Source organism: Schistosoma mansoni, chromosome 2, assembly GCF_000237925.1.
Source record: "Schistosoma mansoni strain Puerto Rico chromosome 2, complete genome".
In the NCBI taxonomy this organism is placed as follows: Eukaryota; Metazoa; Platyhelminthes; class Trematoda; order Strigeidida; family Schistosomatidae; genus Schistosoma; species Schistosoma mansoni.
Window position 1 is genome coordinate 33,440,295 of NC_031496.1, and position 24,708 is coordinate 33,465,002.

A 24,708-nucleotide genomic window follows, 5' to 3' on the forward strand; every position below is an offset into this window, starting at 1 on the left:
GTGAATGATGGTTGGTGGCCTATGCTCCATTGGGAGTAACAGGCATAAGTAAGTAAGTAAGTAAGTAAGTAAGTAAGTAAGTAAGTAAGTAAGTAAGTAAGTAAGTAGGTAGGTAGGTAAGTAGGTAAGTAGGTAAGTAAGTATGTGAGTATGTAAGTAAGTAGGTAAGTAAGTAAGCAAGCAAGCAAGCAAGTAAGTAAGTAAGTAGGTAGGTAAGTAAGTAAGCAAGCAAGCAAGTAAGTAAGTAGGTAGGTAAGTAAATAAGTGAATAGGTAAGTAAGTAAGTAAGTAGGTAATATGTACATGAATCTTATTATACTACTTATTTTAGCGTGATTTTTTAAGCATAATTCAATTATGTTTAGCTTATTTTTGATTGAAAATGGAACATTGCCCTATAAGTAGTGATTTTTGTCAAATTCCTTTCAGGTTTGATTCACTTATTCACTAATGTATGATAACAGTGATGTGACTAAAAGATGTGAACGGTTGGCTTTTGCCAACTTACGTCACCTATGGCGAAGACGAGATATCCGTCTATCAGTTAAGGGACCAGTATACTGAACAGCAGTTCGCTCTGTTCTACTTTACGGCTGCGAAACATACTCGTAATTTACTAGTACTTGACCACAGATGCCTTAGGAATATTGCTCGCATCTGCTGGGATCACCGAGTAAATAATAGTGGGGTTAGACACAGGGTATTAGGGAATGATGGTAAATCAGTTGATGAGGTTGTAAATCTTCATCGACTGAGAAGGTTCGGTCACGTGTTACGTATGCCTGAACACCGATTACCACGACGCGCTATGCTGACTCGTATTAGGGATGGTTGGAAGAAAGTTAGGGGTGGTCAAACCAAAACGTGGCATCAGAGCTTGAAGTCACTAACTTCTAGTCTGAGACATGTTGGTACATGCAGACTACCTGGTTGGGGTCCGCGTGACTATGGTAACCAATGGTTGGAGACTCTGGGTGACATGGCTCAGAATCGATCACAATGGAGTACGTGTATACACTCTCTATCTTCCCTTAAACCTTGAGATTAAAACTGCTTCATATCTGTCTTCCTTCCTATACTATATCCTTATATACAACCTATCTTTTATATACTACCACCACTAAATTATTTACTTCTATGAATCCGGTGTTCATCATGTTGTGCTAACGAGGTATGGCAACTTGGACCGATGCATATATGTGCCTGATACTACGTTGTAGCTGACTGACTGACTGACTGTATATAAACAGGATAACACCTGTGAAGTCTCAAATACTGGTATATTATTTTCAATTAGACTGTATTGAGTATGATTTCAAGTTTGTTTTTACAGTGAATATATATTTGACAGAAAACTGTTCACAATAAGGAAACTGTGACCTGATACTCTTATCCATGACGTATACTAAAATAACACTTAAGTTTATATCATGGACTGATGTTGGTTAGACAACCATAGGAAACCACGAAGCACTGGAAAATTTTGTTGTCCTAATATGGAACATTTCAGCAATATGCTTCCACGACTCCAACGAGCCCAAGAAAAAGACCAGCCAGTGATATACATTATGAAATTCAACAATTTCCATCAACCTCTGTCATGGTAAAATTCAAATGATCTATATTTCATGGAGAGCAAATAATCATTCATCGTGAAAAGAACTTATTATTGTCTTCACAACAACTACGATACAAAAGTCCCTAGTTATATAATATACCCTTATGGGCCAGGGTAATTTTGCACTGGTTTTCAGGAGAACCAGATACCATCCAGACTTTCACGCGGCAACCTAAACAGTACAGCTCAATCACATAGGAGAACCAGACACTATATAGGCTTTAACGCTACAATCCGATCAGTACAGCTCAATCCTGTGGCGCGACCACACAGGTACAACAGTCCCTAATTTGAATTCGTTTGATATTGTTTACTTGAATCTACCCGTTGATGATTACGACTGCAACTGATCAGTCTCTTATTGAAATATGTGCACAATATGCCTGTTGCTTCGATATTGCTTTAATTCATAAGCATTATAAACAAAGTTGGAAAGTGGTCAGCAATGTAATCAAGGATGCGCGTTTCGTCCTATTTGCGACTCGTCAGCCCTCATTTCGTATCTATTTTTATTTACAATTTTATTGAATAGATTAGACGATGAAGAAGTTGTCGAAAGGAATTTCGTACCCTAACATTCTTTGTAAGCAAACATGGATAGTGGCTAGCAGTGAAATCCAGTTAGACGCGCGCCACTTCGTCCTATTTGGGACTCGTCAGCTAGATGTACATAAATCTCAGAGTTGATATTCACTCTGGGACTCGAACCTATTCTTTATTTATTCAAATAACATAATTTAAAATAACTACCTGTATTGTTTCGTTTCAATTTGGTTACTTCACCCTTACTATCCTTTAATTGTTTTGTTAGCTTAACTAAACGTTCTTCCATAACACATATTGTTCTAGAATGTTGTCGAACTTGTTCTCTATAACTATCCAATTCAGTTTTCCAACGAGATTCACATTGTCTTTCAATTTCTTCATATAACTTTGCATTAGATTGATTTTGTTGATCTAATTGTGATTTCATTTCTTCTAGTTGATTATCTTTTAATTGAATTTCTTGTTTTAATCTTGATAGAAGTTCATTTGCTTCTTTAGCCTCATTTAATTCTGATTCATGAGTGATTTGTTTTTCGGCTAAAATCTTAAATTTTAAATAACATAAGTATTGAATAATTTAACTCTTTCATGGTTATATCAAGAAACGATGGGTGACTAGGTAAAGAAGCTTCTTTTAGTAAATGCATATGTTCCTTGAACACATATATCACCTTCGTTAACATCCAACGCTGACTAATACAAGAGCAGGTTATATGAAGTCTGAGAACGGCTATATCAACACATGGCATCAATTCATGAAGTCAGTGGCTATTTCTTTGGACCATATTAGTATATGCAGAAGAAAATTGTGATGAAGGTATGGCGATCCAAAGTGAGATGATTAAAGATCAAACGTAGAGGAAAAAGTGCATTTCATCGCTAACTCCCTCTAAATTATAAGTTTCAAAGGAGTTCTGTATATCACAAGGGGGTTTTTGTGGAGATTTTAGTAATTTTATATAGTTAAGATCATAAGTCAATTAAAGCTAGTCTACCGTGAAAAACCTGGAAGCACTGGACAGCCGTTTCGTCCTATTGTAGGACTCCTCAGCAGTGCGCATCCACGATCCTGCCTCGCGAGATTCAAACACAGGACCTACCAGTTTCACGCCAGAGCACTTAACCGATAGACCACTGAGTCGGCCGGCATCCAGCGTTGTTGATGTCTAACCTCAACCAATACACGAAATTGCGCGACCAACTTCCATTGTACTGAGGTAGATACCTGTCTCTACCTCACATGGATTAGCTCCACTGGCCACGATTGTACTCCTTTTTTTCAGAAATATGTTTAGTATTTCTTGCTATCACTGGTATTACCATTATTTTTCACTATTCTGAAGTTTATTTTGATTATTTAATATCTCTTTGATGATTCAGTGTGTCAACTCAGGCCGATGCACGTTTCTGCCAGGTAACAACATTGAGGATGACTGGTTTCTCGAATGATGATGATGATGAAGAGAAACAATGTTAGAATTCGGAATATAATTCCGAGAATTTCTTCTTCAGGTGTAATAGAGTACTATCACTTCTGGAAGTCAATAGATTTTTCACTTAAATCAATAAGTACCTGACATTATTCAGTCTTGAGTAGAAAAGTTGAACGGATAATCCTAAATTTAAATTTACTTCTTGGAAGTGCGTTATTTCTAGTATTCTGATGAAAGGACACCATGGCGTGATAATTTTACAGGGTTACTAACGTAATATTTCTAAATTTTCTATAACTATCAACAAATTAGTGTTAAGTCTCATTGATATAATCTTATACTCCATTGCTGCATTGAGCAGGTAGTTCTATAACTTCTTACTACTTAAATGCCTTTTCAGTAGTTGATAAATTTCAAGTAAAGTGTACGTGAACAAAACGGTAAATCGTACTCTGAGACACGTGCTATTTAAAAACACTCTTCTGTTCACTGTATGGTTTACGTCATATCTAAGCTTGATTGTTTTCCCCCATGATTAAATGTGCGAGTAAGATACATTAGGGTCTTAATATATATTATCGTCTTGACATTGGTGTTTTACTGAAAGATTGATTTCAGGTTTAAAAATAATGAGCGAATAAATGTGTAGATTTTCGACTGAGCTATACATCTACATGAAAATTCACTTAGTACTGTTTACTCTGAATCTTCCCATTGATGTTTTTAGAACTGCAACTGGTCAGTCTCTTATTGGCATATGTGAGTAACGTGCGTATTGCCTCGATATAACTTAAATTCACAAGCATTATAAGCAATAGTGGATAGTGGCTAACAGTGGAATCCAGGACGCGCGTTTCTTCCTAGTTTGAACTCATCAGCTTCACGCCATCGTACAAGCAAATGGCTATCAGGACTCAGTAGTTGAGTGGATAACGTGATGGCGTTTGAAGCGAAAGGTATTGGGTTCGAGTCACAGAGTGAACATCAACTCTGAAATGCAGGTACATCCAGCTGATCAGTCGCAAATAGGACGAAGTAGTGCGCGTCCTGGATTCCACTGCTAGCCACTATCTATCTTTATTTACATCAAAAGTTTCACCATAATACATTGATTTACTTGACGAGTTTCACGTAGTTTATTTTCAAGTTCTTCAATAATTGTTGCTTTAACAGACAATAATTGTTCTTGTCGCATACTTTCCACACGTGCAACTTCTTCAACAGCTTTTTGGATTTTATCTGCATCTATAAAACAAAATATGAAATATTATTGTAGTCTCTCATCGACTTAGAGAATAAAGATTTATGATGATTAATCTAATAAACCACAAGGTCCTTCAATTATTCAAACTGACATCTTAAGAATGTCTAGTATGCGCTTGTTTCTCTTATGCTAAATTACTTACATACTTACGCCTGTCACGCCTCATGAAAAAGTATAGGCTTCCCACCAGCATTCTCTATCCAACTCTGTCCTGAGCGATCCTTTCAAGTTATTTGCAGTTTCTATACATATATATGTGTTCACCCAAATTATAATCTTCAGGATTCTTCATGGTTTCTCTTTTCTCTTTCCAAATTAATTTCACTAGATTGCACTCGCTGAAAAACATCTTCAAACCCTAATCTTCCGGGTTACTGCTTATACTCTTATTACCTCTATCACTTTGAGATTTGAATGGACAACTGCATCTCTGTGGTATGGCAACTTGAACTGATGTACATACGTACGAAGTTCTACGTTGTGACTGACTAATTGACTGACATCTAAAAACAGTCAAGGTTGATTAGCGATTTGATTAACAAAGACAAGAATGGATAAATTGACCTGTTGAGAAGCCACAATTAGTTATCTGAATACAACAATAGGACGAGTCAGTATAGACTAAAAAATCTATTTTCCTCATAACAACAATCGATATATCTATATACATAACTTACTTTCATCATTTAATTTAGCTATTTTATCATCCATAATCATTTTCCATTCATTTTGTATTAGGGATTTAGTTTTAATTATTTCTTCATGATGTTCTATTTCATTCAATTTTATTTGTTTTAATAAATCCATTTTTTGTTGTATCATTGTTGATGTTAATTCAGCCAAATGTCTTATTGTACTGATCAAATCATCTGGACGATTAAATATATGTATAATATCTATTTGATGTAATGTGAAACAGAAAAAAGAGGTAAAGGAGAATGATGTTTCTATGCAAACTTTTGGGTTAATGTTAGAATTCAATCATAGGAAATAGTTGGGTTTTGTGAAGATGACCCTCGGGGAGGGGGAGAGGAACTCAAGGAAGCTCTAAGAAACTTAGAAAGTGCCGAAGGCATTCCACTCAATCATCGTTTGGAAGAAAACTCCGGAATCTTGACTTGTAACTTACCTATTAGATAAATGTTTAAAACACCCTGTATGTGGATTAGATGATTACATTTTTACTAAAAACTATAAACACCTGAGAGTTTTGTACCGTGTTTGACATTTTTGGAATACTATTCCTTTTCACTCGTCTTCTATCTTCTCAATTGCAACTTCGAGGGTTCTAGAGTTCATGTGCTCAAGTTGTACGCGACATATGAAGAATCTAAGCTCCAGATATTAATTAGTTCTTGAATTTACTGAATTACATTTCTCTGAATAATTCATTCAACTTGAATGATCTGATTACAGATCGGATATTTTGACGTTAACAGAATATGAATTCTGTTATAAAAAAAGTAGCTCATAATGTTTTAATTCATTAAAGCTGAAAATTGGTAATTGTTTGAACGTATATTTTCTTGAGAATCTCAGTTACAAATAAACTAACATCTGATATTGTAAGCAAAGATGGATAGTGGCTAGCAGTGGAATACAGGACGCGCGCCACTTCGTCCTATTTGTGACTCGTCAGCTGGATGTACCTGCATCTCAGAGTAGATATTCCCACTGGGACTTGAACAAACAATACTAATTGAATTTCACATCTGATAGTCATTAAATGCTTTTTCAAGTGAGACTAGAATTTATAGATGAATCAATCAGATTTAGGATAACAGGTCTTCGATAGTTGATATCAGTTCGTGATGAAAATCCTAAATCTGATTCTTAATCTTAACCATTAACAGTAAATCCTAGTCGTAATTCCTCACATAGATCTATAACTCCGATTAGTTGTTAGGTGAACATTCTCAAGGTCATTTTAATGTTGATCAAAGATCATCTATAAATTATAGTCTCCCCTCTTCTCATTTACTTGAAATATAACCCAGTTAGTCATATGGTAACCAGAATAACTTAAATTTAATCAAAACTTGTAATGTATATATAAACCGGAACTGTCCTTAAAATCTAATTTTTATTCAAGTTCCTGAAGATAATTATCAGGTCATTAGTTTCAAATCATGCTACTATTTGGACCTTGATTGAGCAGTTCAATGTATCCCATATGTATATATGCTCATTGTTTTAATAGTTTAAAGCATTAGATTGAAGCATAAGTACTGACATCTAGCAGTTAAAGTAAAATATGAAAGGAAGGACGGAAAGAAGGGAGGAAGGGGGAAGGAAAGTTTCGTTTCTTATTGTGTGATGGATACTTTTTTGACTTCATATTTATTTTAGTCTACGATTTTTCCATGGGAGTTACTTCTGCATTTTTTTTATTTTTCAGTATTCTTTTAGGTTTTATTGGTCTTTGGCGAGGTGGTGGATATTCAGTGTAAAAGATGTCAATGAAACAGTGAACCAGTGATGATCACTGATGTTAAACACTTTACTCACTAACTTACTTACGCCTGTTACCCCTTGTGGAGAAGCACAGGCCGCCCACACGCGCTCTCCATCCAACCCTGTCCTGGGCAATCCTTTCCAGTTCTTTCCAGTTAACATTCATCCTTTTCATATCTGCTTCTATTTCTCGATGTAGTTAGACAGTTTACTAGCTGACGTTAATTTGTAAACGAAGCTGATCTTAAAATTGGACTATTGAAATTCTTATGATTTACAATACATTTTAAAGTCAGTATCTTTCTATCGGCTAAGTTTCAATGATTATTAATAACAAAAGATGACAGTTATTTGATTAATTAACTGTTCATAAGTTAGGTTTATAATCATTTTCCAAGACATTCCTTTTATTCATAGTTCTGTGGTGGTCGATATTCGATATTATCCTTAAACTTTGTATATAGTTCGTCCTGATAACCGTTACTCGGTAACGTCCTAACGATGTATAAATCAGTAGGCGAATACGAAGGGTTGATTGCGTTTATTATTGAACCATACACAGATATCCCAAATTATAGGCACGTTAAGCAAGTATGAAAGAGTAGTGCTGTAAAGCAGGCGAGCGAGCGAGAGATCAATTGACCGATTCAGCGAGTAAGCGAGCACAGTACCGTGAACAGGATTAAGATGTACATATATATACAAATGGAAATGCATGAATCATCAATTAAGTGATTAATGGTAAGGCTAGCAGAACGAATATATGCGTAGGCAGTAAACAATGCTCAAGCGTACATAATAAAGATGCAAAAGTATAGATAGGTTGTTGTTGTACGAATGACAGTCCGTTAAACAAGCTATTAAAAGTGCTTAACCAAATTAGATGTAAACAAACTCAATTGTATGTGAGCTGCTATAGTTCTTTCCACAACTACATCAATCTTCCTTCAACTATAAGTTGTAAAGCTTCTTTCTGTATATAAAATATCTCAAAGATGGATGATAGCTAGCAGTGGAATCTAAAACGCTCATTTCCTCCTATTTGGGAATTGTCAGTTGGATGTACGTCAATGGGAAGATTCGAACAAACGATGAAAAAAATGAATTAAAACTTCACAGGATTGCACAAGCTAGCGGCTATGTGGATTCACTCGCTAAATGGATAATGCGATGGCATTTAAAAGAAGAGGTGATGAGTTCGAGTCCCAGAGTGAAAATTAACTCTCGGATGCAGACATATCCAGCCGACTAGTCCTAAATAAGACCAAACGTGAGTCCTAGATTCCACTGCTAGCTACCATCCATCTCTGCTGATCATGCTTGTAATATAAGGCAATTTCGATGCAAACCGTACCAGATGTATACATGTCAATAAGAGACTGATCAGTTACAGTCATAAACGTCAATGGGAAGATTCAAACAAACAATACTAAGTGAATTTAAACTTCACCCCATTGCACAAGCAAGTGGCTATCAGGACTCAGTAACTGAGTGGATAATGCGATGACATTTGAAGCGAAAGGTACTGGTTTCGAGTCCCAGAGTGAACATCAAATCTGAGATGCAGGTATATCCAGCTGACGAGTCACAAATGGGACGAAATGGCACGCGTCCTGGATTCCACTGCTAGCCACTATCCAGCTTTGCTTGTGGAAGAAGTTGTTTCGCTAAATACAGTGAAAAAAATACTTGAAGGCCGGTAGATAGAATGATCATGATAATGATTTTATAAAGTAATATTGACTAAGTATATAATCTAATAAATCAATGTATCTAGGTTAGAAATGTATCTGGCTCCCCATTTAGACTGACCTCATTGTGTCAATTGCTATACCTTTGGGGATAAAATCTAAAACAACTTAGTAAGCTGTGTTTAATACCCATTGTTTCATTGTATGTGTGCAGTTTCTTTTGCTTTTAAATCATCAACTAATTCTATTAATTACTGATAATGAATGTTCTTAGAGGAACGTAAGACGGACAGGCAGTTAATGGATCTAACTTATTACAAGTTCCAATGTTTAGTTAGATGATCGAAACAGTGATAGAACAGTAACTTACCAGTATTCTGTGATTGTATTGTTCCAACAGCCTCTTGTACACAATCTTCAAGACGTTGTTGGGTATTCACTTGATCTTGTAAATCGTCTAATAGGATACGTTGAAGTCGTTTTAAAATTTCACTAGCTGGAACATAAGCAGCTAATAACTCAATATTTTGTTTTAATCGTAATGATGAACGAAATCTGGGCGTATCTTTCATGTTTTGCTAAAAATACAAAATAGGAGCAATAAAGCTTTATTATCAACTGTAAGGATTGATCGGATTGATCAATCGTTCCCAGAATGTAGCCTTTTAAACGATTATTTAGATACTACTTGTATTTACAGTTATTTACAGTAGACAGTAGCTACCAGTTAAATTATTTAGTTCATATCATGGCTCAACAGCTTGATAAAGAAAAAGACAATAATATAGGGCGGTTCAGTGATTGAAACCCAACACCGCTCCAAAAATCGCACAGAAGAACTTCAGACCCATACAGAGAGAGGTTAAAGTTTGAACTAAACTACAATTTAAATTTAGTGCTTCACGATCTAAACTTCAGTCATTTCTCAATATTGAGTGATAATCATCTGATGCTACTGGTGGTACCCATCAAATCATACCTGATGAAGAAGCTGTGGAAGAGGTGGAATGATTTACCTACCTGGGTAGCATTATCGATGAACAAGTAACATCTGATATATATGTGAAGATATGAATTGGCGAAGCAAGCTCAGCATTCATACAATTGAATAATATATGGAACTCAAAACAAATGTTTGAAAGGCAATAACAAATTCAGAATATTCAATACGAACATCAAGTCAGTTCTACTGTATGAAGATGAAACTCCGAGAACTGCTAAGAACGTCATCAAAAATGTACAAGTATTTATAGAAAAGTTTCCACTCAAGATGCTCAATATCTGTTGGCCGGATATCATCAGCAACAACCTCATTTGGGAGAGAACAAATGGTTATTCATGAGTGGAAAACTTTTAAGAACTCATTTTTCAGGAGTTTTTGTGGATATTATAGTAATTTTAATAGTTGAGATCATGAATCAATTGAAGCTAGATCATCATGGAAAACCTGAAAGCACTAGACGGCCGTTTCGTTCTATTGTAGGACTTCTCAACAGTGTGCATCCACGATCCCAAATCGCGAGATTCAAACCCAGGACCTTTTACTCTCGTGCGCAAACGCTTAACCTCTAGACCACTGAGCCGGCCAGCATCCAACGGTGTTAATGTCTAACTTCAACTAACCCAAGAAATTGAGCAACACATCCACCATTTTCTTCAGTGAGTTACTACCTCACAACAGATCTGGTGGTGGTCTAGCTTCAATTGATTCATGATCTCAACTCATTTTTCATTGAAGTACTTGCTGATGATATTGTTTAGAAGAGCAATATTTATTATTATCAGAAGGGATTTTTTTGTGCAGATTTAGTATTTGACTGACGCTTTCAACTATGAAAATATTAAATCTCCACAAAAAACCCCTTCTGATAATAATAATCATATGCTCACTAGTGACTGACTTCGAGAGGTAAATCCTGGAGTTGTAGTGAGAAGTAGTGACCAGTGGAGTTCAAACCACTTCTGTTGTGAGATAGAAACCCATTGAAGACAATTAGTGGACGGTTGCTCAACTTCGTGGATTGGTTGGAGTTAGACATAAACACCGCATCCATGAGATGTCGGCTCAGTGGTCTATCGGTTAAATGCTTTGGCGCGAAACTGGTAGGTCCTGGGTTCGAATCTCGCTTGCGAGTGCAGGATCGTGAATGCGCACTGCTGAGGAGTCCCACAATCAGACGAAACAGCCATCCAGTTCTTCCAGGTTTTCCCTAGTAGTCTAGCTTCAATTGACCCACGCTTTCAACCTCAATAATCATAAATCATAAAAAAAACATTACATACTTGAGCTTCTATATAAACATGAATGAATCCATCTAATTCTTTTTCAATTTTTTTATTTTCTTGTTTGATTTGATCTTCTATTGTATTATTCATTTGTAATTTATGTTTTATATGTTTATAATCATCAACTAAATATTGGATACGATCTAATAGTTGTTCATTATGATTTGAATCTAGATCATCTTTAGATGTGACCTTTTGATCTGATAATTCATTAGGTTGAATATTGGATCCAGAATTGATCGGGAAGCTATTGTCGGTGGGATTATTATTATCTTTATTATCATTACTACTATTATTATTATCAGTAGTAGTATTAGTAGTATTGGAAGTTTCTAATGTTTTTTTAGTATTGCATTGAGTATCAGATGTTACAGAGAATACAATACGCATTATACGTGAACGTAAACGTTCATACTAGTAAATAAGATAAATAAAAAGATAGTGATATAGAGATTAGTGATGGTTCATTGATAGTTAAATAATGGATTAAAATATGTATGATTTATATTGATTATGATTCTCTAGATGAGGTACTTACTTACGTACTTACGCCTGTTACTCCCAATGGAGTATAGGCCGCCGACCAGCATTCTCCAACCTACTCTATCCTGGACATTCCTTTCTAGTCCTATCAAGTTGTTGTTCATTCTTCTCATTTATGTCTCCATTTCTCGGTGTAATATGTTCTTTGGTCTTCCTCTTCCCCTTTGGCCTTCAGGATTCCATGTGAGGGCTTAACTTGTGACGCAGTTGGATGCATTCCTCTATGTGTGTCCCATCCACTTGCAGCTCCTCTTCGTAATTTCTTTCTACACTGAAATCTGGTTTGTTCTCTTCCACAATAGGTTGTTGCTGATAGTGTCTAGCCATCGGATCCGAAGTATTTTGCGTAGACAACTGTTAATAAACACCTGTATCTTCTGGATGATGGCTTTCGTAGTTCTCCACGTCTTCGCCCCATACAGTAGAACTGTCTTGACATTTGTATTGAAATTTTTTATCTTGGTGTTGGTTGACAGACAATTGTTTTGAGTTCCAAATGTTCTTTAGTTGTAAATATGCTACTCTTGTTTTACCGACCCGCGCCCTCACATCTGCATCAGATCCACCGTGTTCATCTGTGATACTTCCCAGATATGTAAAGGTTTTCACATCCTCCAAAGTTTCTCGGTCAAGTGTAATTCGATTGGTGCATGTTATATTGTATCGGGGAGTTTTGCTTTTCCGTTTGTTTATATTGAGACCTATTGCTGCTGAAGCTGCTGCTACACTGGTCGTTTTCTCCTGCATTTGTTGTTGCATGTGTGATAGTTTCTAGATAAGTGATGATGATGATTCCTACATCAGGATATGAACTTCGCAATCGTCATTCTATGAGTGAATATTTTCTATTAAGTATATTTTGAATATATAACATCTTGAGATGGTATTTGTTATAAATTTACAGTCGCTTACTTATCATGCGATTTATTTGGCAATCGTAATATGATTTATCTTATCTTGATACTGTGCCGAACCAGTAATGTTCGAACGGTATGAGCAGCCTAACGTGTTTATTGATCCTTTGTCCTCCTAGACCTTTTAGTTGAATCTAGAACACTAATAACAGCTTAACTATGAGAATCACTTATTTCAAGCATACTTCGTTTATATACCAGACAAACCAGGCCATGTCACACCATTAAATAGGAAATATCATTTGTACAAGACCAAGCCAAAATGTGACTGTGAACATGGGAGACTGTAATTAATAAACAGAATATAAGTTAAGAACAGTCAATTGTATAATAATAGTCCATAGATCAAAATGAAGCTTATAATAAGATGAATATAGATATACACAATCTAATTACTCACTAGTTAAACCATAAGAAATATATATAGAATAATAGTCCAACAATAGATCCCGGAAGTTACCCGTACTTATGTCTTCGCTAGGATACAACAGTATTCATAAAGGATAATTCTTTAGATAGTACTTGAAACCAGGGGACATTGGATAGTTGTTTCATTTTAGTATAAGATTATTTTAATACTTCTAATCAGTTAACATTAATAGCCCTACTGTAGTGAAAAAAACACGGGTGAGGACAATCGAATGTGTATTTCAGCACAACATTACAGAATATCTCACTAAAATCTGATAACCATACAGTAAATAGTTCATTTGCAAAATAACAATCAATTGCCTTAATTTGACTGTTTCTTTTGCAAATATCCGTCCATAGTCTCCGATTATAATTATTCATTCATTTTCGTACTGAATGCGTGTCGTTTCCGTTCTCTCCTTATCAATCTTCTACTGAAATACATTCCATACCCGATTATCACCATATACTACTTATGTGAATATCAGTAACCCACACCACACTACCTTTCAATTTCGATCTACATATTAACTGAGTAACATCTATATAAATGATCAAATTTAAAACCAAACTATAATTTACCTCACTAATAGCTTGATGTTTATCAAGTTGATGAATTCGTACAGAACGTTCTAATTCAATTATTTTCATTTGTATTTCTTCTAATTCATTACGTAATTTAGTTTCTATGCTTGATTTACTTTCAACATCTTGAAGTAGTTTATGATTATCCAATTTTATTTTATCTAATTCATCTTGTAATGAATGATTATGTAATTCAGAAGTCTTATATTTCTGAAAGGAAAGAAAGAAAGAAGAACGAAAAGAAAGAAGATAAGAATTGACTATTTTGACTACTATCAGAATGGGGTTTTGTTGAGTCTTTAGTAACTTTATAGATTCAATTATGAGTCAATTGAAGCTAGACCACTAAGGAAAACCTGGAAGCACTGGACGGTTGTTTCTTCCTATTGTGAGATTTCTCAGCAGTGCACATTCACGATCCCACCTAGCGAGATTTGAATCCAGGACCTATCTGCCTCGCGCGCGAGTGCTTAACCTCTAGACCACTGAGCCGGCAACTATGATCTTGCGCAACTTTTCACCTATTGTCTGAAGTGGATAACTGCCTCCACCCGACACTGCTAAGGCTCTAGCGGTTAGAGTTTCTCACTAGAATTCCAGGAAATCCATCTTAAAGGTAGCTGTCTAGTGCTTTAAGGTTTTCAGTGGTGGTCTAGCTTAGATTGATACATGATTAACTCAACTATTAAAAATCACTACAATCTCTACAAACCCCCATTCTATTTAATTGAATTACTTAGAATTAAGATACAAAAGGAGTAATTCATATAAATTTACCTGTCGAATACTGTCAAGTTCTTTTTCAAATTGTTCCTTTTCTAAATTGTATTGCTTTTTATCTTGAGATTTATTGTACTGAAAATTTATAAAATGCATATCAACAATTAAGAGAAAGATACCTAATTAAAATAAACAGTCAGTTAGTCAGTCAGCTACAACGTTGGACCAGGCACCTATATGCATCGGTCCAAGTTTCCATACCTTATTAACACAATATAAACATCAAACTCATAGGAGTAGTCCCTTCAATGGTAGTAATATATAAAAGAAAGATGATGTATAAGGATATGGTACACGACAAAAGAATTAGTTCTTAGAAACAAAGATGTAAAACAATTTTAATCTCACGGTTTAAGGGAAGAAAATAGTATATACACCTAGGCCATTGTGATTGATTGTGTTCCAGGACCTGGAGTAGTGTGAATATCTGGTCTATACAACCACGTACAGGTCGAAAACCAGCCTGGTTTTCTCTTGTCTGCTCTTTATGAGCTTTACTTAGGCGTCGAAGTATTATTGTATCTAATAATTTAGACACTATATTAGTCAAACTGATCCCTTTGTGATTGTCACAAGAGGACTTTTGTCCTTTCTTATAGACTGTCACCATCAGTGATTGGATCCAGTCAGATGGAATTACGTCCAGTTCCCAGATTCTGTCTAAGACCTCAGTCAATTTTGCTGCTAGTACTAGACCACCATCCTTAAAAATATCAGGGGTAAACCTGTCAGGGTCTGCCGCTCTCCATCACTTCAGATCTCCTACAGCTTTTTCAACCTCGTAAAGAGTTGCTAGACTTACACTAACTTGTCATTCAGGTTGACTGGGGATCGTGGGAAACCGAAGTGTAGCTGAAAGCCAGTTGAACTGATCCCTAAAGTGTTCTGCCCGTCGATTCAATCTCCTGGATTGAGAATGAATAATATATCCATCATTTTCCGAGATAGTTTCTCTGACAGTTGGATTCCTAATACCGGTTTCTTTAACAAGTCTGAACAGTTGTCTGCTGTTACCTATTGCCACTGCCTTTCCCATCTCTCTTGCTTTCGCTACCCACCACTGTTCGCGACCACTGCGTAGGCTTCTTGCTAGCCTGCGCTTAAGCTGACTCCGCTCTTCGTCGTGTCCAAAGCTAGGTGGGTTGAGTTTTCGAGCATCTAGTTCAGTGTTAACATGATGATATTTATAATAAAATTTATAAAATATTTCATTGTTTACAACTTATTAATTTGAGGATGTTGTTCAACATATTTATATATCAGTCATAGTTACACCCAATACCCAACAATAACAATGGAGATTATCGGGATTTTGATTTAAAAAATGGACAAACGCATGATCAACTCCTTTCTTTAAAATAAAATCCCCAAAATTATTCATGATACAATCGATTTTCCTTTGACTTTCAAGTTTTCTAGTATAAAAGTATTTGATCAGAAGGGGTTTTTGTGGATATTTCAGTATTTTCATAGTTGAAATCATGGATCAATTGAAGCTAGACGACCATGAAAAACCTGGAAGCACTGGACGGCCGTTTCGTCCTCCTCAGCAGTGCGCGTCCACGATTCCGCACTCGCGAGATTCGAACTCAGGACCCACCAGCACTTAACCGATGGACCACTGAGCCGGCATCCAACGGTGTTCATGTCTAACTTCAACTGATCCACGAAGTTGAGCAACCGTTCGCCAATTGTTCTCAGTGAGTTGATATCTCTACAACCGATTTGGTTGAACTCCACTGGTCACTGCTACAAGTATTTGTCATGAAATTGAATACTCACTCAATGAATGTAAATTCCCTTTCAACTACGAATGATGTTTGTTGTGGTAATAATAGTCAATAAGATTTGAAGTTAGTATTACTATACCCCCAAATTAGATGGTTTCGAAAATATGGACCATTGAAATCAACTCTATTAGTCTTAAAGGGATATCCGCATCATTTGACTTGAGGTCTCTTGGTTTGTGTCAAAAATGAACTTCAAGTGATAATGACGCATCCGTTCAATGATTCCATGTCTTTAATTATTTCTGCAATCGATATCAGGTTGGGACGAAAATCACCTCTTCACACTGTTTATACCTCGTTAGAACAAGACAACGAGCAACAGGACTGTTGCTTGAAATTACAAATATTTACATAATATATAAACATAGCTTTCGATCATCCATTTGCATCTTGCGGTGTATTCTCGTCTGATATTCAACTGTTCGGTCAACGCCGCGATTTTGATGTACTGAAACTCTTCGTTTTATCTAATGATTGTGAAAGCTTTGAGTTCACATCCCACTAAGTATTGTTTTACAACCAGTCTTGTTAGTAGCGTCAATCACACCTCTACTGCAAACATCTAAGTAGTGAGAGTTCTAACTTCCATTCAGTAATAAAAACTCCTAACCAATATAAATATTTTCACATTTGAATTCATTAGTTGATCTAAGCTGGACCATTATTGAAAACCTTGAAGCACTAGATGGCCCTTTCGTCCTGGAATGGGACTTCTCAGTAGTGCTCAACAACGATCATGGGACTCGAACCCAGGACCTTCGGTCTCGTGCACGAACACTTAACCTCTAGACCACTGAGAAAGTATCCAAAGGGGTTAATATCTAACTTTACTCGATCCATGATCTTACGCAACCCTTCATCTATTGTCTGAATCAGATAACTGTCTTACACCAGACACAGATGATGGTCTAGCCTAGATCGACTAATGAATTCAACTGTGAAAATACTACAGTCTCTACAAGTTCCCATACTGATAATGTATATATATATATATATTGAAACAATGATCATAATTGCTTACTTTCAAATGTAATGCATCTATTGTTGTATCTTTTTCGGTCAATTGATTTTTCATTTGACTTAATTCTTTATTTAATCTATTCATTTGTACATCTTTATTAGATAGATCTTTTTGTAATTGAGTTACAAGTCCACTTAATATTTGACGTTCTCTACGTGTTTTTTCTAATAGTTGTTCATCGGTTAAATGATCATTATTGATTTTATGATCTTGATTAGTTAACATGGTATCATTTGTGGATAATTTCATTTGTGAAGGTGTTGAACCAGGTCGTATTCTGACGGGTACATTTTGTTGTCCGTTTTGTTGAATATGATGAGGAATTTGATTAGATGATAGATTGACATACTGTACAGTATCCGTTTGAGTATGATTCTCAATCAAAGATGTATTTCTAGGTGTAAGTATCGGTGTACAATTACCGGAATGATGAAATAATCTATTAATTTGGTTAATTTGTGATATTTGATTTTGTAAATGTTTAATAAGGATATCTTTTTGTGTTGTGATGGCTTCTAATGGAGCAAGACGATTAATTTGTTCTTTTAATTGTTTGATGTATTTATCCTGTTTAAAACAAAGTTATTAATAAGGTATATTATATAGAAAAAAAAGAAGAGTTGCTATCATTGTGGCTGTTGTTGTGAAGATGGTCCACAGGTGAAGTCAAGGAAGTTCTAAGAAGCCCAAAAGGAGCCGGACATATTCCATCCAACCAGCTTTGGGAAGAATATTCTAAAAACACTACGTGTAGCTTCCCTATTGGACAATGCTGATAACTCCCTTTGTGCTGATTGGATAACTATAATGATGATTTCATTCATATTAAAATCTATCAATACCTGACAATTTTGTATCATAATTGACACTGTTTGGAATAACATTCCTTCTATTTGTCTTCTGTCTTCTGATTTGTGACTTGGGAAGGTTCTGGCGTTCGAGTGTTCAAATATTACGCGACAGACTAAGAAATCTAAGTCCGACATATAATAGTTGTCACAATCAATCGGAACTAAGTCGAACTCGTTTAAACTGGTAGTTAGATTGTAATTAGTATTCATATTTACACCTCATAAATCTTATCTAACTCTTAGTACTTTCTGAAGTTTGTGGAACAGGTTTTTCTCTTAAATGAATGTTAAAATAGGTCACTTGACAATAAGATGGAATGGAAATATAGCCACTTCTTCAGAGAATAAACAACCAAATTAAAATTGATCCAAGTTCAAATAGCACTAAGGAAAAATAAGAATATTAAGTCTTAAGACTTATAGTGTTGTGTTAAATAATATTTTCAATACCTATTCCTATGAAATGCAGTTTTTTACAATGGAATAACTAAACATTTCACTTCTAATTATGGTAGGCTCATTGTCACTAGAATTCAATGGACACTAAGAGAATCGATAAGTATGGCATTAGTCATTACGCAGTCATCAATCAATTTCAAATATCTCAGTCCTACAGGTTGTCAGTTAAGAACTGAGTAGCTCAGTAGTAACATCTTAGACTATATGACTAGGTGACTTGGGTTCGATTCATATACATATCATCAGTCCCTACAACACCTTGTTAGCGACTGCAAACTGCCACAAAATCCAGGCTTATGGTCTCATTCCGACTACCTTTAATCACCCAACAAACTTTTATAGTGTATTGTAGAAAGATTTCGAAAGTTTTGTAATTAAACCTTCTACCTTGGAGAACAAAACATTACCAAAGATTTCCATGGGATCTGAAGATCTTTAATATTATTTCAAATACTCATATTTATTTTACTTGAGATTTGAAAGTCGTGGTTATGAAAGGAAGGTTAGAGAAATGACTATATTTTTTCACTATCTAGTTAGCGTACATTTGGCAATTTGGTTGATAGATTACCATTTTTCTATACTTCAGTTTTACATCATGAATCTTTAAATTATATTCAGAGCTCATCTCTTACTAACAAACCTTACGTACAAACCTATCTCTTATACTTCACTCTGAAAAATTTTAGGCATACAGTTGGTACAAAGCTGATCAATTAGCAGCTTACTTTTTGATCCGAACTGAAGTCATTTCCTGTTGAATCATTTGTGGTTAAGTTTGGAGCAGGATTAGTCGAGCAAGGGTCTAAAAATAATATAAAACAGGATTAAATATGATTAAGATGGAGAGTCGTAGAGATTCTCTTACTGAAAGAAAGATGACATTATAGACTGGCTTGAACTGAATAGTCATTAAACGATAGATATTACGAAGTGCGTTTAATCCTAATATAAGTTTCTTTGAAATGAACACCCACAATTCAGTCAATCAGTAATGGATTTCAAGAGAAACTTCCAAATTTACTGAGTGTCGCAAAGAAGTACACATAAAGTTCAGTAATTTACTTCATTTTTAGTTAATACAGCTACATCTAATAACATTGTAAATTGTATACATAAATGTGGTTATTGGCCAGTTTTTATTGACGGGTTCTTAGTTCAGTATATTGAAATTTACTTGCCGACCAGTTGAGTGAATCATCCCTTTTCTTAAAAACATCTTCATAAAGTGTTGGAAGTGACTTTATAATCTTATTCAAGTCAAGTAACAACTTTAGCAAATGTATCTGTTATAAAAATAGTTAATGGAATATAACTCAATTACTTGTACTATGAAGCAGTGGTTTGAAGCTTCCAGGTAACCTAAGTTTAGAACTGACCTTAACGATAAGGATCACTTGCTTGGACTAAAATGTGATAGCCGATAACATTTTCAATAACTTTTTACATGTCTAAATACTTGTATCAGTCTGTGATTTTTTAAGTTCAGGATCGTAAAAGTCATGTAAAAGGTACAATTTTAATGTGTCTTACTAGTGACAGCTATAGCTAAATTCATAATTTTTCATCAGTTATTATTTTCAATTTTGTCAGGTGTATTACGAACCGTTATAATATAAGTAATCTTCTGATTTGTTAAAAACTTTCCATCAATAATACTTTCCACTTAATTTCATAGAATAGGAATGAAAAATGTCAAAACAAACTCAGAAATAGAAACCAAAACTTCTTATGAACCTAGAGTAACCACCTAAAGTATTTGCTTTGACGTAATAGAGAGGATATATTTTTAAATCGTTAGTATTCGAACGACTCTCCGGTTGCTTTGAGGATAAATGTGCTTCGAAGTTATTTTCGTGAACTTGTGAACACATATTAGAGGCTTTATTATCTATAGATATAATTAAATAAAAATGACAATAGTTACCACTTGGAACGATCCTTGGAATATTGATTTGACTTGAATCTGAATCGCCACACACTTTCACCCATGGAGGGATTGTAGCTTCATTGTTATAACTTATTTTGATAAGGTTACCTGGTCGCTTTTCTTGATTGCCAAGATTCTCTGGTTGTGTACCTGTAAAAGACTTTTGATCACTTGTAGTGAAAATGGTTCAAGAACCTCATGCGAGTTCTTTCCTGGAGATGTTATTTCATAAATTGTTGAGCAGCATCCAAACCTCAGTTTGTCTCCAACCAATAAGCGAACGATTCCATCAACTCTTTGATCATTCACAAATGTCCCCTTTAAAGGAAGATCACAAATCGTTTAACTTCGAAATTACTTTACGGGAAGATAGATCACGTAGGGTAAGTAAACCATTAGAAGGATCATACTCTATTACAGCATGTTGTTGATCAACAGTTGGGTTCTGAAATATGAGTTTTAATATCAGATAGTTACGTCAATAATAATGTCACACCCGGTTTTTCCAATAGTGGTGATCCTCGGACATATAGGGTAAGCCCACTTCATCGCTTTCATCGTAAGAAACATGATTCAGGTACTAAAATTGTTATCCATCCATTCATTATCAACCAACGTCCTAATTTTGAATTTCCTTGATAGTTTTAACATTCATAAAAACGGTGGTTATACATAGATATGTTACTATGTGGTTATTTGATTGTGGTCTAATAAAACAACCTACCGCTAGTACAGTGAAATGTCATTTTAGTTTCGAAAAGTTGTACATTTACGACTTATATCTAAAGTACCAAGTTTATAAGTCCATGCACAGTTACCTTGGTCACTTATGTTCAGAAAGTCACACAGCCAGAGAGAGTCGATTCCGGATGAGAAGAATTTGACTACCACTCTAATTTATGAGAAATGATCGAAGTAACTTTCTTCATTTACGAATTAATCAACCTCACCAGCGCTGTGGGCAGAATGTTGAAAAGAATAACCAAAAAGTCAGTTAAGACCTTTGTCTAAGCCGATGACGCTTTAGGCAGTGAACAAAGTAATTTCAAGGCAAGATTATCTTTCACAGCTAACCTCGCTATGATAAGATAGAGACGATATTGGAAATCAGTAGATGTTGTCTACTTTGACTTCAACCTAACATTTGATAAGGGACCACATAGTGGACTGCAATATTTTGGAATGTTCGAACCCGTTTTTAATCAATGACTTCTTAGTAAGCCGTTTATAAAAAGCAAAGAGAGATCCTACGTGTTGCTTATGGAAACCACTACTTTGTGCAATACTTAAAAACACTATTGTAAGCCCTTGACTCCTTATACTGTATGTAACTAAACTATCGCTTAGTATTTTGTCTCTAATGCTAACATACGGTGATTATATTATATTTTGCCTGTTGGATGTATCGTTTGTAAGAACCTTTGGACAAAACATTTTATCTGGCTGTATGATTACATATTTATTATAAAAACTAAAGTGGTACATAGAGTGGTTACGTCCCGTATCTCGATTAAGTGCTTCAGCGTTGAACTTTTGACTTACGCTTTCTTCTTCAAGCAATCAGTGGTCAGTGTAACTATATTAAGTGAGTGTATGTTTATCTATTTGAAATTTGTACTGGTGTTTTGATTTACGAATATCGATGTAAGGTCGACGATTAGAATTTTCAGCTCAAATAACGAAACTGCAAAGAAATTATTTACCACAGCTACAAATCATCTCCACCAAATGCCAGTGCCTAAAGAGGTGTAACAACGTAATGAACCCTACTCAGCTCAGTCAAAGTTCGTGCTTATAATATCTATAATACGAGCAGAAGGGCAAGGAAGGAATAAACATGATATTTAGCTCACTTTTTGATTCACCCAAAGGATAACTATAATGTTGTAGTACTGAAATGCACCTTGAGAGAGAACACCACAAGGTAGTGACTAGCAAGTGGCGACTTATAAGGGTACCTATCCAGCATATCATATATGAGTCTTCAGTAAATGCCTTTTTATGGCATACAGTTTGTGTTTCAAGTTTACTAACTACAATTATAATCCCAGATAGCCTTCTGGATATTACAAGCTGCTGTTGCAAAACCCTTTGAACGGAAAATGGTAAATGTAGATGTGAAGAAAGAGGCTAAATACGGGTATAGTTAATGGGATTCAAATCGAAATGATGTTGATTTGAAAAGGCAAATCTGTTAGACACTGTACAAGTAGTATCTGACGGTGTTTTGGTTAGAGTTTTCAGAGTGAATGGTTGGAGTTCCTGCTTGGAAGCCACTAACTGTCCTGTTAGGTGCCAGTTGATCATTATTCAGAACACCTGCTAAACGGATTGGATTTTATGAACCAAATAGTAACACTTAGTCACTGTATATATAAAAAATCCTTACTCTTGTCACTTAACAGTATGTCTCGCAGCAAACCGTCACAGGTGTGATGACACTGAGCATTGAGCGTAAGAATAAACCAGTTCTGTATTTTATATCATGAAGTTATTCATGTTTATGACTAAACGCTCACGCTCCACATCCAACCTGGGATTTTTTGAGCATATCACTCGAAGGGATGTTGGTCAGTCAGTGATAATGCTGTGTTTCGATTTCAGTAAGTGATAAGTCTTGGTAACTGAAAGGTTTACTCGGATCCCCAAGCTAGAACTACACAGCAACTTGAACACGAGAGAAAAGGCGCGAAATATGAGAGAAGCACTAAACTCCAAAGGTTCATTTATTTACAGAAAACATATGGTTTTTATAGTATTTTAGACGTCCTCGGGTTTTCCTGAGGGCCTCTATAAACCGTGACCCTATATCCCTCTCGAATATCTGCGGCACTGATGGTGGCGCAGAACAACATCACCTGTTCCACATGCGTTTTCGATGGCATATCTCGAAAGGGCTGAAAGAGAAAGTAAGTAAAAGAGATGGCGATAAGCGAAGCAGACAATGCTTTTGCCTATTGAAGTTGAAACATTTGCGGAGGAATAGTTAAGGTATAATTAATTAATCTAATTCTCTTTTATGAAGATACTTTTCAAGCAGGATCATTTTAATAGGCTAAAGAAAATAGGCGTAAATATGGAATGAGTAGATAAAGAAATGTACAAACGAAGATGATTAAAAAAAGAAGGTGAAAGTATAAGATTATGTGTAGCTTTAAAATATAGTACTGAAAACAGTATTCTGATACATAAACGACTGTCTTCACTTTTGTAGAAGCTATTTCAGCTCATTTTTATCCTTAATAATTTTACAGAGTCATGAGTAGGCTTCACATTTAGAGAATTCTTCAGTTCTGCTTGTAATAGGACTAAGTGAAACAATTCCAAATTTACAAACACGATTTAAAGAGGTATTTTACATCATAACTCATCACCAATACCATTGGTTCATAACACCCTATTCGACAACAAGGAGCCGTAATGTACCAAAATTTTCTGCCCTACGGACACGGGTCGATTGCAGTTATCTTAACAGCATCATGTTTTGCTGGTGTCTAATGTAGACATTCGTCTAAAGCAATGCTCAATCGTATTGTTGGTGCGCTTTATGGAGGTTGCCGTGGGAAAAACAACTGGTAATCGAATATTGATTCAAGTAAGGTCCGAAGCAGTTGATACCAAGTAGTAATGTTGTAAACGCCTAATCGATCTACTAAAAGCCTCAAATTCACTAAATTACTTTATGCTTCCCTATAATGATCATAGGCTTCTAGTAAACACAACCATGATTCTTTCTGAAATATCAAGGTATTAAGGAAGTCGTAGGGCGAAACCATATGTTACACAAATGTGTACTCAGTGGTGTATCATAAGAACTGAAAAAGAGAGGGGCGAAGAAAAGGGTGAGAAACAGTAGATAAATTTGTGTGACTGCTGAGATTGAGTCATCTGTGGTGAAAAATTCGTGGCACAAATACTAAGGCTTATGGTCTTTCGTCAAATCAATTTTTAAGCACGTATAAGTTAAGTAGGACACGCCTGAGGTGTGGTGACGATTGGGCAAACGAGTGAATAGATGGAGATTTAAAAAGCTGAAAGTTTTATCTCCAAAATAAAGCGAGGGAAACTCATTGTTTTCACAAACTAATCACGTTTGTTTACAACAGTTATTATTATCTATTTTCTCACTGTT

The 24,708-nt window shown here is 35.4% G+C and overlaps 1 protein-coding gene across 1 annotated transcript in view; it reads right to left on the reverse strand.

Annotated features, from left to right (window-relative positions):
* Smp_131620 (hypothetical protein) overlaps positions 1–21,134 on the reverse strand; it is a gene marked incomplete at both ends in the record, with an annotated part of 41,925 nt that extends 20,791 nt beyond the window's left edge. The window contains 13 exons of the mRNA XM_018796430.1: positions 2,408–2,708; positions 5,570–5,808; positions 9,377–9,584; positions 11,290–11,492; positions 11,688–11,706; positions 13,743–13,955; positions 14,523–14,600; positions 17,337–17,903; positions 19,375–19,451; positions 20,574–20,746; positions 20,830–20,894; positions 20,935–21,021; positions 21,054–21,134. Of these exons, the coding sequence (XP_018650644.1) occupies positions 2,408–2,708; positions 5,570–5,808; positions 9,377–9,584; positions 11,290–11,492; positions 11,688–11,706; positions 13,743–13,955; positions 14,523–14,600; positions 17,337–17,903; positions 19,375–19,451; positions 20,574–20,746; positions 20,830–20,894; positions 20,935–21,021; positions 21,054–21,134 (2,311 nt within the window). The remainder of the gene's footprint in view (positions 1–2,407; positions 2,709–5,569; positions 5,809–9,376; positions 9,585–11,289; positions 11,493–11,687; positions 11,707–13,742; positions 13,956–14,522; positions 14,601–17,336; positions 17,904–19,374; positions 19,452–20,573; positions 20,747–20,829; positions 20,895–20,934; positions 21,022–21,053) is intronic.
* Positions 21,135–24,708: the final 3,574 nt, after the last annotated feature.